The sequence below is a fragment of the Gadus morhua genome, unplaced genomic scaffold, assembly GCF_902167405.1.
Source record: "Gadus morhua unplaced genomic scaffold, gadMor3.0, whole genome shotgun sequence".
NCBI classification, from domain to species: Eukaryota; Metazoa; Chordata; class Actinopteri; order Gadiformes; family Gadidae; genus Gadus; species Gadus morhua.
The window spans coordinates 17,501-30,000 of NW_021964079.1; the positions used below are offsets into that span (position 1 = coordinate 17,501).

Here is a 12,500-nt window from a genome sequence, read left to right on the forward strand (position 1 = left end):
ACCTCCTCGGAAAGATCAATTAATATTCAAATGAGCGCCTAAACAAATATGTAAATATCTCTGCACCCCTGAATTCTCCTCCTACGAAGGTCATGAAATGTTCACACCGCATGCAAAAACGAAGAGCAGCTCCTGGTACAACGAATTCCGTAGTATGAACTACCTCGATTATATCACTGCTAGTGTGACGCTCTGGGAATACAATTAACGTCCCGACATGTCCGGAATGACCAAACCAGCGTTCCATTGGTCGGTTTTAACCGACTTGCTTTCGATTGGTCTGTTTTAACAAGCAAGCCGGTCTGTTATGAAGAGGAGATGCACGGGTGACAGGGTTATTCTCTCCATTCATGATGATAAAAGCGTCTCACAATGACAAAACAGCCCAATTTAACCAGCCATCAAGCAACCACTTAGCCTTTCAAGATGAAAGCGCTACATTCAAGGCAAAACATTTTTCCTCACTCCGAACCAACCAATTTGAGGTAAATTCATCTAATTGCTATTATTATGGAGAATGACAGTAGGAGCGACTGCCCAGTCAGCTGAGTCCTCGTCTAGGAGCTTCAGACTTCGACTGGTCCTGACTGGTCCACTAAAAGCCTCAGACCTCCTCTGGTCCAGGCTGGTCCACTAGGAGCCTCAGACCTCCTCTGGTCCTGACTGGTCCACTAAAAGCCTCAGACCTCCTCTGGTCCAGGCTGGTCCACTAGGAGCCTCAGACCTCCTCTGGTCCTGACTGGTCCACTAAAAGCCTCAGACCTCCTCTGGTCCTGACTGGTCCACTAAAAGCCTCAGACCTCCTCTGGTCCAGACTGGTCCACCACGAGCCTCAGACCGCCTCTGGTCCAGGCTGGTCCACTAGGAGCCTCAGACCTCCTCTGGTCCAGGCTGGTCCACTACTAGGAGCCTCAGACCTCCTCTGGTCCAGACTGGTCCACTACTAGGAGCCTCAGACCTCCTCTGGTCCTGACTGGTCCACTAAAAGCCTCAGACCTCCTCTGGTCCAGACTGGTCCACCACGAGCCTCAGACCGCCTCTGGTCCAGGCTGGTCCACTAAAAGCCTCAGACCTCCTCTGGTCCTGACTGGTCCACTAAAAGCCTCAGACCTCCTCTGGTCCAGACTGGTCCACCACGAGCCTCAGACCTCCTCTGGTCCAGACTAGTCCACCACGAGCCTCAGACCGCCTCTGGTCCAGGCTGGTCCACTCGGAGCCTCAGACCTCCTCTGGTCCTGACTGGTCCACTAAAAGCCTCAGACCTCCTCTGGTCCTGACTGGTCCACTAAAAGCCTCAGACCTCCTCTGGTCCAGACTGGTCCACCACGAGCCTCAGACCGCCTCTGGTCCAGACTAGTCCACCACGAGCCTCAGACCGCCTCTGGTCCAGGCTGGTCCACTCGGAGCCTCAGACCTCCTCTGGTCCTGACTGGTCCACTAAAAGCCTCAGACCTCCTCTGGTCCAGACTGGTCCACCACGAGCCTCAGACCGCCTCTGGTCCAGGCTGGTCCACTAGGAGCCTCAGACCTCCTCTGGTCCAGACTGGTCCACTACTAGGAGCCTCAGACCTCCTCTGGTCCAGACTGGTCCACCACGAGCCTCAGACCTCCTCTGGTCCAGGCTGGTCCACTAGGAGCCTCAGACCTCCTCTGGTCCAGACTGGTCCACCACGAGCCTCAGACCGCCTCTGGTCCAGGCTGGCCCACTAGGAGCCTCAGACCTCCTCTGGTCCAGACTGGTCCACTAGGAGCCTCAGACCTCCTCTGGTCCTGACTGGTCCACTAAAAGCCTCAGACCTCCTCTGGTCCAGACTGGTCCACCACGAGCCTCAGACCGCCTCTGGTCCAGGCTGGTCCACTAGGAGCCTCAGACCTCCTCTGGTCCAGACTGGTCCACTACTAGGAGCCTCAGACCTCCTCTGGTCCAGACTGGTCCACCACGAGCCTCAGACCTCCTCTGGTCCAGACTGGTCCACCACGAGCCTCAGACCTCCTCTGGTCCAGACTGGTCCACCACGAGCCTCAGACCGCCTCTGGTCCAGGCTGGTCCACCACGAGCCTCAGACCGCCTCTGGTCCAGGCTGGTCCACTAGGAGCCTCAGACCTCCTCTGGTCAAGACTGGTCCACCACGAGCCTCAGACCTCCTCTGGTCCAGGCTGGTCCACCACGAGCCTTAGACCTCCTCTGGTCCAGGCTGGTCCACCACGAGCCTCAGACCTCCTCTGGTCCAGGCTGGTCCACCACGAGCCTCAGACCTCCTCTGGTCCAGGCTGGTCCTCTACTAGGAGCCTCAGACCCCTAAAGCAGGTAAGGTGGGTCTTCTATCCTCCCTCTGCTCTCCACCAGCCCCGTCCTCCCTCTGGGCTCTGATACACTCTTCCCCGTCTGGCTTCCAACTGAGAAACCATCAGCAAGCTCCTCCACGTTCCCCTGCCGGTCCCCAGAGGAGGAGGGGAGTTGCTCCCAGGCTGTCTTTGGACCCTTCAGCCGCTGAAACGACGCCAGGTACAACTCAGAGAAGATGTCTGGTTATTAAGAGTTCCGGACTGAAGGCAGGGACCGTCCACCTGCTCCGCCGAGCGCAGCCTGCTCTCCGACTGTCTCCGAGGAAGGAGGAGAGACACAGCGAGCTACACTCGAGGCTGTGCTCCCTGTGGAGTCCAGGAGCCCAGACCCGGGAGTCCCCCCCCCGGTTCTGGGGTCCCCGTGGAGACGAGGAGAACCGGGGAGTCTCCCCGAGCTCATGAGTCTCTCTCCCGGGACGCGGTGACAAAATGTACCACCCCCCCCCCCTACCCCCCGGTCATTTGTTCTTAAACGCATCTTTTAATAGATAGCATTAATGTGTTTCTATAATCGGATCTGACGTCTGAGGTGAAAAGCGTGTTTTTTAACTGCATGACGCTTTGCAGACTCTGCAGCATAAAGTGAAGTCGTGCGTCAGTCTCCGAGCTCGTGATGAGACTCTCTGAGGCACGCGGTCCGACTAACAGCGGCGTGTTTTTTTTCTCCCGGCGCCTGCTGGCCCAGACTATGGCGGCAGCGGCGTCTCGGAGAGCGGGCTGTCAGCGAGAGAACCAGCAAAACCCGCCCGCAACGTCCAGACCACTTTCTGGCACTTGAGCTGCAAACCCTCGCTTTATTGAGCGGTCAGTCAGGGCCCACTGAGAGGAGCAGTCTGATTCGGGGTAGCGTCTGACCCCGGCCGGGGCTGTGTCTGTTCTCCGTCTGTCAGGAGAACCGCCCTGGGGTTCCGTGGCAGTGAGAACCTTCTCCAATTAGAGGGGAGCGCGTCTGAATACTAAGGAGGAAGCAAAGTGAGGACCGCATGTCCTCACTGCCAAGAGGTCCTCGCTTTACAATGTCTGACTGGCCCTCACACACACACAGATACACACACACACAGATACACACACACACGCGCACAAACACAGAACACACCTCAGGGTGGGACAATGAGGTGATAATTATCCCTCTAACAGTGGAACACATCTGGTTGATGTACTCTCGCGCTCTCTCTCTCCTCATCTCCATCCCCCCCTCCCCCCTCCCCCCCTCTCTCTCTCTCTCTTTCTCTCTCTCTCTCTCTCTCTCTCTCTCTCTCTCTTGCACTCTCTCTCTCTCTCTCTCGCTCTCTCTCTCTCTCTCTCTCTCTCTCTCTCTCTCTCTCTCTCTCTCTCTCTCTCTCTCTCTCTCTCTCTCTCTCTCTCTCTCAACCTTGTTCTGGCACGCTCTCCCCATACAGCTTTCTCACCTCTCTCCCTCTCCTGCCTTTTTTTAATCCACTTTTCTCAATACAACTGGATTTATGTTCATGCACTTTGCACCATAGGTGTATGAGAGAGAGAGAGAGAGCGAGAGAGAGAGAGAGAGAGAGAGAGAGAGAGAGAGAGAGAGAGAGAGAGAGAGAGAGGGAGAGAGAGAGAGAGAGAGAGAGAGAGAGAGAGAGAGAGAGAGAGAGAGAGAGAGAGAGAGAGAGAGAGAGAGAGAGATACGTATAGAGTGGGATAGAGAGAGAGGTAGATAGTGTGAGAGAGAGGGGGGGAGTGAGTGTGAGAGAAAAACAGAGGGAGAAAGAGGTAAAGAGTGTGAATGTGAGAGAGAGGTAAAGAATGTGAGAGAGAGTGTGAGAGAGAAAGAGAGGTAGGGAAAGGTAGAGAGTGTGTGAGAGAGAAAGAGAGGGAGAATAGTGGAATGAATGTTGTTCAGTGCAGAGCTTCATTCGGAACACGGACTAGCGTTAGGTCAGCAGTAATTAAGGTCAGGGTGAGGGGGAGGGTGAGGGTGAGGGTGAGAGTAAGAGTTAGGGTTAGAGTGAGGGTAAGGGTGAGAGATAGGGTGAGGGTGAGGGTAAGGGTAAGAGTTAGGGTGAGAGCTAGGCTGAGGGTTAGTGATAGCACACAATAGGGGTTAGTTCAGCACAGTTTCTGTTTTAGAGAAGACAGGAATAAAAATCGATTGTCTGCGTGTAGCTTCCTCATCCAGCCAATGTTACCTGGACCTGCCCACAGCCCTGGTCCAGTAGACCAAGGGTGGCCATGATGTAAAGGTGTGTCCGACCCCAGGAGGCGTGGCTATGATGTAAAAGGTGTGTCCGACCCCAGGAGGCGTGGCAATGATGTAAAGGGGTGTGTCAGACCACAGGAGGCGTGGCTATGATTTAAAGGTGTGTCCGACCCCAGGAGGCGTGGCTATGATGTAAAGGTGTGTCCGACCCCAGGAGGCGTGGCAATGATGTAAAGGGGTGTGTCAGACCACAGGAGGCGTGGCTATTATGTAAAGGCGTTTCAGACAACAGGAGGGCGTGTTTCATATGTGAAGGGGTATGTCCGAGCGTAGTAGGCGTGGCTAGGATGTAAAGGGGTGTTTCCGACCAGGGGAGGCATGGTTAATATGTAGAGGGGTGTGTCCTGACTCACCCATGACGCGTAGGCGGTCCGCCCCCACCACCACCTCCTGCTCATCGGCCGAGAAGAGCAGCTTCCCGCTGGTGGACTTCACCTCCAGGAGCTTCCCCTGGGCCCGGAACCCCCTGGAACCTGCACAGCACAGCTTATTATGGGATGGTCTGCACAACAACGCTTATTATGGGATGGTCTGCACAACACCGCTTATTATGGGATGGTCTGCACAACACCGCTTATTATGGGATGGTCTGCACAACACCGCTTATTATGGGATGGTCTGCACAACACCGCTTATTATGGGATGGTCTGGAGCCTGCACAACACAGCTTATTATGGGATGGTCTGGGGTATGGAGTCTTGACAACACAGCTTATTATGGGATGGTCTGGAAGCTGCACAACAAAGCTTATTATGGGATGGTCTTCACAACAAAGCTTATTATGGGATGCTATGGGGCCTGCACAACACAGCTTATTATGGGATGGTCTGCACAACAAAGCTTATTATGGGATGGTCTGGAGCCTGCACAACACAGCTTATTATGGGATGGTCTGCACAACAAAGCTTATTATGGGTTGGTCTGGGGCCGGCATATCACAGCTTATTATGGGAGGGTCAACCAGCTGGAGCCTGTAGATTCCTTTCTTTATTTTCCCCGTTTGATGTGCAGAACTGCGTTACTTGCATTGAAAAAATCATATAAATTGCTTCATTGGTAGAATCAGTATGTGGGGCACGCTCCTCGGAAAGATCTCCATGTGTAGTTAGTTTGAATCTTCATACAGATCTCCTGTATGACCTCATTCCACCATCTGTCTGGGAGTGGCGTTTCTAAGAGGGTTATTCTGTCCGTCCCTGAGTTTGAAGAACCGGAGTTGACTCTCTCTATAGTGGCCTCAGTGTGCGGTTCTGTCTGCCGCGGTACTTATGCGTTAGTATATATAAATATCAATTTCCTCGGCTCAGATTCTGAGCTAGTCTAGTGGGCAGTGGCAGAGCGAGTGCGGTCCGCGTTGCCGGAGAGAAGGATCACGCTATTCCACAGCTCAGAGTGGAACTGTCAACCGTGATGCACGGAGACCCGGGGGTAGAGGGAACACCGAGTTCCCCCTCCCGCCACGTCCCCGGATCCTCCGCGTCCTGGGAGGTCACACCCGGAGGCCGGCGAGAGAAGAAGAAGAAGAAGAAGAAGAAGAAGAAGAAATATCTCAACGAAATCTAAAAAGGCAAAAGCAGGGGAGAGCTTTGTGCCCGGGGGAGACGTCTGTTGTGCTGTCACGGTAAACACAAACTAGTGGGAGAAGGAAACGAGTCTGGACAAGACAACTCCATTACTCCAATCGGAAATTGTTTTGTCTCCAGCCATGACAGCCGCAGCGGTGGCGGCAGCGGCGGTTGGCGGCGGTTGGCGGTTGTGATTGATTGGCCGTCGCTCAATTGATTCCGTCACTCTCGGCGCGCCATCAAAGACGCCTCCGCCAAGAGAGCGTCTCTCAGTTATGCAGGAGAGGCGACAGCTGAGCGTCAACCGCGGTTTAGCCGGAGAGATGGATGGATGTGGACGCCGGCGGACTGCCACCGGCCTGTCCCCTGCCACGAAGTGGGTAGCGGGGGCACGGGGAACCTCGAGCTGACGGCAATGCCAGGGCAGTCTCGTGAGGAGGGTACTGGACTCCTAGCCCGGAGGTTCGGGGTTCAAACCCTGAGGTCCACAGCGTGTCTGTAGAATCATCCTAGAGTGTAATGAAGTCCACCCTGCTCCTGATTCGGTCGAGGCTTGCTGACGGACGGACGGGTGTGACTCACAGGGGACGTGCCCTGGGGGACGGAGGATTAGGGGGGCTCAGGAAGGGGGCAGAGACAGGTGGGACTCACCTGCCACCAGCTGAGTCAGGACCTTGTTGTTGCCGTTGACCACGTTGACGGACACATTTCTGGAGGACTGCAGGAAGAGCGGGTGACCCTACGGGAGGAAGACGAAGGGACACATCTTAGTCAAGCATCATTTAAGGAACATAAAACCAGAACAGGACGAGCTGCGTCCCCGCTGGCAGTCGGGGACAGATGGCAGACTGCAGCCGCGCCCCGTTGGGGAACAGTGGATCCACGGGTCTTTGGGCCAGGATTGGGAGCTGTGATTGAGACCACACACGCCAATGGTTCAACTTTTCAGTTTATTTTTGTTGTGTGAGTTCGTGTCGTGGACTGCAAATTAACACTGCGATGCATTCTGAGCAGGGGCAACCTGTTCTCTCAGCGTCACGGCAACGTTCTGAGCATAGCAAACCTGTTCTCTCAGCGTCACGGCAACGTTCTGAGCATGGCGAATCTGTTCTCTCAGCGTCAGGGTAAGACTGGGATGTGTTCTGAGCAGAGGAAAAACCTGTTCTCTCTGCGTTACAGTAACACTGCGATGCGTTCTGAGCAGAAGATAACCTGTTCTCTCAGCGTCAGGGTAACACTGCGATGCGTTCTGAGCAGAAGATAACCTGTTCTCTCTGCGTTACAGTAACACTGCGTACCAATGTGTTCTGAGCAGAGGATAACCTGTTCTCCCTGCGTTACAGTAACACTGCGTACCAATGTGTTCTGAGCAGAGGATAACCTGTTCTCTCTGCGTTACAGTAACACTGCGTACCAATGTGTTCTGAGCAGAGGATAACCTGTTCTCTCTGCGTTACAGTAACACTGCGTACCAATGTGTTCTGAGCAGAGGAACCCGTTACACTAACGCAGCCCCTGTTACAGTACGATCGTCACACACGTCATCACACTCCCCAGGTGGATGAGGAAGAGGACCCCCGTACCTGAGAAGAGCGGTTAAGCAGACATCTCAGAGGGGTTGGAATAACAAGGACCACCCACTCTGTGTTTAAGCGCGCGACTTCTCCTGAGTTATTGGGGGGGGGGGGGGGGGGGGGGGCTTTTAATGCAGAACATCTCGTCAGGCAGGCGGGGATGGAGGGGGGGGGGACTGTCGGGGGGACGCGTGTGGCTGTTGAAGCGTCGGTTTGATGAGATGGAACAGATGGCCCCACCACCTTGCTCATGGGGCGCGTGTCAGAGAGAAATACATGTTCAGTAATTAAAGGTTTACGTTGTCGCATCGGGACTCATACAGCGAACACTGCTGCACTCTGCACTCTCCGTCTCTCTCTCTCTCCCTGTCTCCATCTCCCTTTCTTTTTCTCCCTGTATCTCTCTCTCTCTCTAGATCTCTGTATCTCTCTCTCTCTCTCTCTCTCTAGATCTCTGTATCGCTCTCTCTCGCTCACTCTAAGTCTCTCTCTCTCTCTCTCTCTCTCTCTCTCTCTCTCTCTCTCTGCATCTCTCTCCCTTTTACTCTCTGTCCGTCTCTCTCTCCGTATCGTTCTGTCTCTCTCTATCTCTTTCTTTTTCTCCGTCTCTCTCTCTCCTGTCTCTGTGTTCAAAGAGCGATTCATTAGCATGGAAAACTTATATTTGCATTGTCAAAACACAATAACAAAGAAAAGTACAATAGCACAAAAGTACAAAACTAAATCAAAGAGTGTAAACAGAATATCAAGTGGGGGATGATACAGCGAGCCGGTCGGCATGGTTACATCAAGCCAGAGGGCGTGCCAGGGGGCGGCGGGGGGTCGTGACCCCTGAAGGCTCTTCTCTTCATGATGACCAGATCACTCACATTATCCCTCTCCATTGATTGATTGAATTCATAACAACGATTTTATTGCTTCCACTTATATAAATAGTCCACAGCCTCTGTATCAATGGTTTATCAGGCTATAACATCGGGATAGGGTTGAGTTAGTCAAACTATTCACTGGTTTGGACTGGATAACTGGATTATCTATCTAGTTTGGACTGGATTAACTTTATCATTTTACCATCTTGGACTGGATTAACTGGAGAATGTAACCAGTTTGCACTGGAATGAACTGTATCTCTTTGAACCAGTTTGGACTGGATTAACTGCAGATTCTAACTGGTTTTGACTGGATTTACTGGAGAGTCTTACCGGTTTGGACTTGATTTCTTTGGCGTAGAGCGGTTGCAGGAACTCTGAGGGCCCCTCCACTTTTAATCCTTTCTCCGTGATGCGGAGATTTCCCATGCCGTCCTAAAGCAAACACATAAATAAAGAACACAATAACACCACACAACTTTATCGTCCACACAATGGAGAACATTACGCTTCCCTCAAACAAACAAATGACACATAAACAGAGATAAAACCAACAAAGCCGGCGCGTCCTGAAACCAACACAATAAATGATTGCATACAAAGAGAGGGTAAGGATTCACGTTGTCACGCTGCGAGAACACACAAACAAAGTGTGGCGGAAGCAACCACAATGCAGGCCTCATCTCCTTCTCGCCCGTATTTTTTATTTGATCTGATGCTTATGTTTGAGCCAATTTACCCCATTATTGATCAGTGAGTGCAGCGGCGTCTGGCCGGGAGATCAATACGGTATTTATGAGGACACGGCGTGGTCTTAAGAGGACACTTTGCCAGTCGTGCGTTTCCTGCTAATACGACGCTCCGCTGCCACTCACTCTCGCTAACGCCTTCCGCCGTCATCGACCGCCACGCTACGAACAAGATAACCAATCAGAGAACAGATCACATCCCCGCAATAAAGGCCACGCAGAGAGGGTTAAGGTGTGCTGAATCCTTTCTACCACTCTGCAGTTTAAGTCATTAAAGAAACATGAGGTTTTATTACAAAACAATGAACAGCACTAGCGATTTAACACATTGTTTATTAAAACTATTATTTTTATTCTATGAATAACTTAATGAATGAATGAATAATAATCATTTTGAAAGGCCGTCGACCGTTCGTCCGAGAACATTTATAAATATACAACATATTTGTCAGATGGTCAAATACATGTAAATAAATGATATCTAATCTTAAGTATGAATATTGAGACACTCCCTGTAGTTCTGACCAAGCACAACCTGAGGTTAACTAGACCTTCAGAAGAGGATCAGATGAGGACGAGCGGACGTCTAGCCGTTCCCCATCACGAGGCTGTTACTCCACCTTTGATCATTCCACCCAAAAAGAGGAATCACACACTTCAAGTCTACCAACGGGACTGATTGGATCCGGTAATTAGTCAGATCCAAGGTGAGTTTTATCTCGGCTTCTCTGGGAAATTCTCTAAAAGTGATTATTCAGAGAGTTAATTGCCCAGCATTATGATTACATTTGAATTCGTCCTGATCTCTGCTGATTTTCTCGAGTGATGTGCTACTGAAGTTTTCCACTCATGTTCTTCAGTTGTTCTACTGGTGTTCTCCACTTATCTTATACTGCTGTTCTACTGTTGCTCCATACTGATTTTCTCTACTGAGATTCTACTGATGTTCTCTACTGATGTTCTCTACTGATGTTCTCTATTGTTTTCCTCTACTGTTGTTCTCTACTGAGATTCTACTGATGTTCTCTACTGAAGTTCTCCACTGATTATCTACTGAAACTGTACTGAAGTTCACCACTGATATTCTACTGATGTTCTACTGATGTTCTACTGATGTTCTACTGCTTTTCTACTGATGTTCTCCCCATGTTTGACTCATGTTCCCTTGGCGGGGTCGGTTCTCCAGGAGCAGTGAGGTGCTCTTAGCAGAACAAAGCAGACACCTGGCGAGTGAGGTTCTAGGGACCGCCCCTTGGGGACCGGAGACTAACTGACTGTGTGTTAGGGTTCAGAGGCGATGCGTTAGTTTAAAGGATTGTACTGCTGGCTGAAGAACATTAGAGAGACACAATTACCCAGACACACATGAATAATTTACTCCCTCACCACCAGGTGTGCTGCAGTTAGCCTCGGTCGCGTTCTACCACTCCCTCTCAGCTGGAGAGAGGGAGTGGTACAGATCCTCTCTTTACCCCTCTCTCTCTCTATCGTTCTCTTTATCGTTCTCTCTATCGTTCTCTCTCTCTCTCTCTCTCTCTCTCTCTCTCTCTCTCTCTCTCTCTCTCTCTCTCTCTCTCTCTCTCTCTCTCTCTCTCTCTCTCTCTCTCTCTCTCTCTCTCTCTCTCTCTCTCTCTCGCTCTCTCTCCCTCTATCATTCTCTCTATCGTTCCCTCTCTCTCTCTCGCTCTCTCTACTAAATAGATTCTGTCTCTACCCCTCGCTCTCTCTCTATTTCTACGAAACATCTCCTATCTCTACTCTCTCTATCTCTTGATATATATATTTGTGTATGTACTAAACAGATTCTACCTCTTCCCTCTCTCTACTAAACAGATCTCTCTCTATCCCTCTTTAATTATAGATATCCTCTCTCTGCTTCTCCCTGGATAAAATACTACAGTATTTCTATAGTACAGATACAGTTCTACAGTATTAATATAGTATAGATAAAGTTCTACAGTATTAATATAGTATAGATAAAGTACTACAGTATTAATATAGTACAGATACAGTACTACAGTATTACTATCGTAAAGATACAGTAATAAAGTATTTCTATAGTACAGATACAGTAGTACAGTATTTTCTATAGTACAGACACATTACTACTACCGACTACAGTACTATACTACCACAGTGTTACGAGAAGTAGCTTCTCCATGAGTCTGAAGCCCCAGAAGCCAGTCCTGTCATATCCTGCCACCTCCTCCTCCACAGTAAAAGCGCAGACAGGGAAGGCAACACACACAGGACCCGCTCAGATATTCATATATTTATTCCGGCCGCCTCTGCGTATTACTTAGCGCCGTGGCCTGACAGAGGACTCACACGTTCTCCTGGTTCCCCACAAGTGGAAATAAGAAAAATATATCCAATATTCAGCGGGGGCTTTTATTGGGCCGTCTGTCTTTCTTTCTTCCCTGCGTGTGTGTGTGTGTGCGTGTGCGTGTGCGTGTGCGTGTGCGTGTGTGTGTGTTTATGTGGTGCAGTGCTGGAGGCTTCCATACCAGCAGATTGATCTTGAATCTACTCTCCTCTCCTCCTGTAATCACAACACAACCCCCTTATATCACCTTACCTGGCAACCCAGCCCCCTGGCACCAACACCTTATATCACCTTACCTGGCAACCCAGCCCCCTGGCACCAACACCTTATATCACCTTACCTGGCAACCCAGCCCCCTGGCACCAACACCTTATATCACCTTACCTGGCAACCCAGTTGCCCTCGAACCAACACCTTATATCAACTAACCTGGCAACCCAGTCCCCCATAACAAACACCTTATATCAAATAACCTGGCAACCCAGTTGCCCTAGCATTAACGCCTTGAATCAACTTAGCTGGTAACCCAGTCCCCCTAGCAACAACACCTCATTTCAAATAACCTGGCAACCCAGCTCCATAGGTCCAACACCGTACAGCACCATCCACACCCTTGAATATAGCACCTTATCTGGCAACCCCACACCGGCCTGACTAGAAAGCCTTATCTGGCAACCCCACACAGAACTGACTAAAGAGTCTAATCTGGCAACCACACACAGACCAAACTTGGAGCCTTATCTGGCAACCACACACAGAACTGACTAAAGAGTCTAATCTGGCAACCACACACAGACCAAACTTGGAGCCTTATCAAGCAACCACACACAGAACTGACTAAAGAGCCTTA

The 12,500-nt window shown here is 51.0% G+C and overlaps 1 protein-coding gene across 1 annotated transcript in view; it reads right to left on the bottom strand.

The window, feature by feature from the left end:
• LOC115539005 (delta-sarcoglycan) overlaps positions 1-12,500 on the bottom strand; it is a 34,880-nt gene that overhangs the window by 16,647 nt on the left and 5,733 nt on the right. Inside the window, exons 2-4 of the mRNA XM_030350204.1 lie at positions 8,909-9,010; positions 6,784-6,871; positions 4,921-5,040 (exon numbers count right to left, since the gene is read on the bottom strand). Coding sequence (XP_030206064.1) covers positions 4,921-5,040; positions 6,784-6,871; positions 8,909-9,010 — 310 coding nt within the window. The remainder of the gene's footprint in view (positions 1-4,920; positions 5,041-6,783; positions 6,872-8,908; positions 9,011-12,500) is intronic.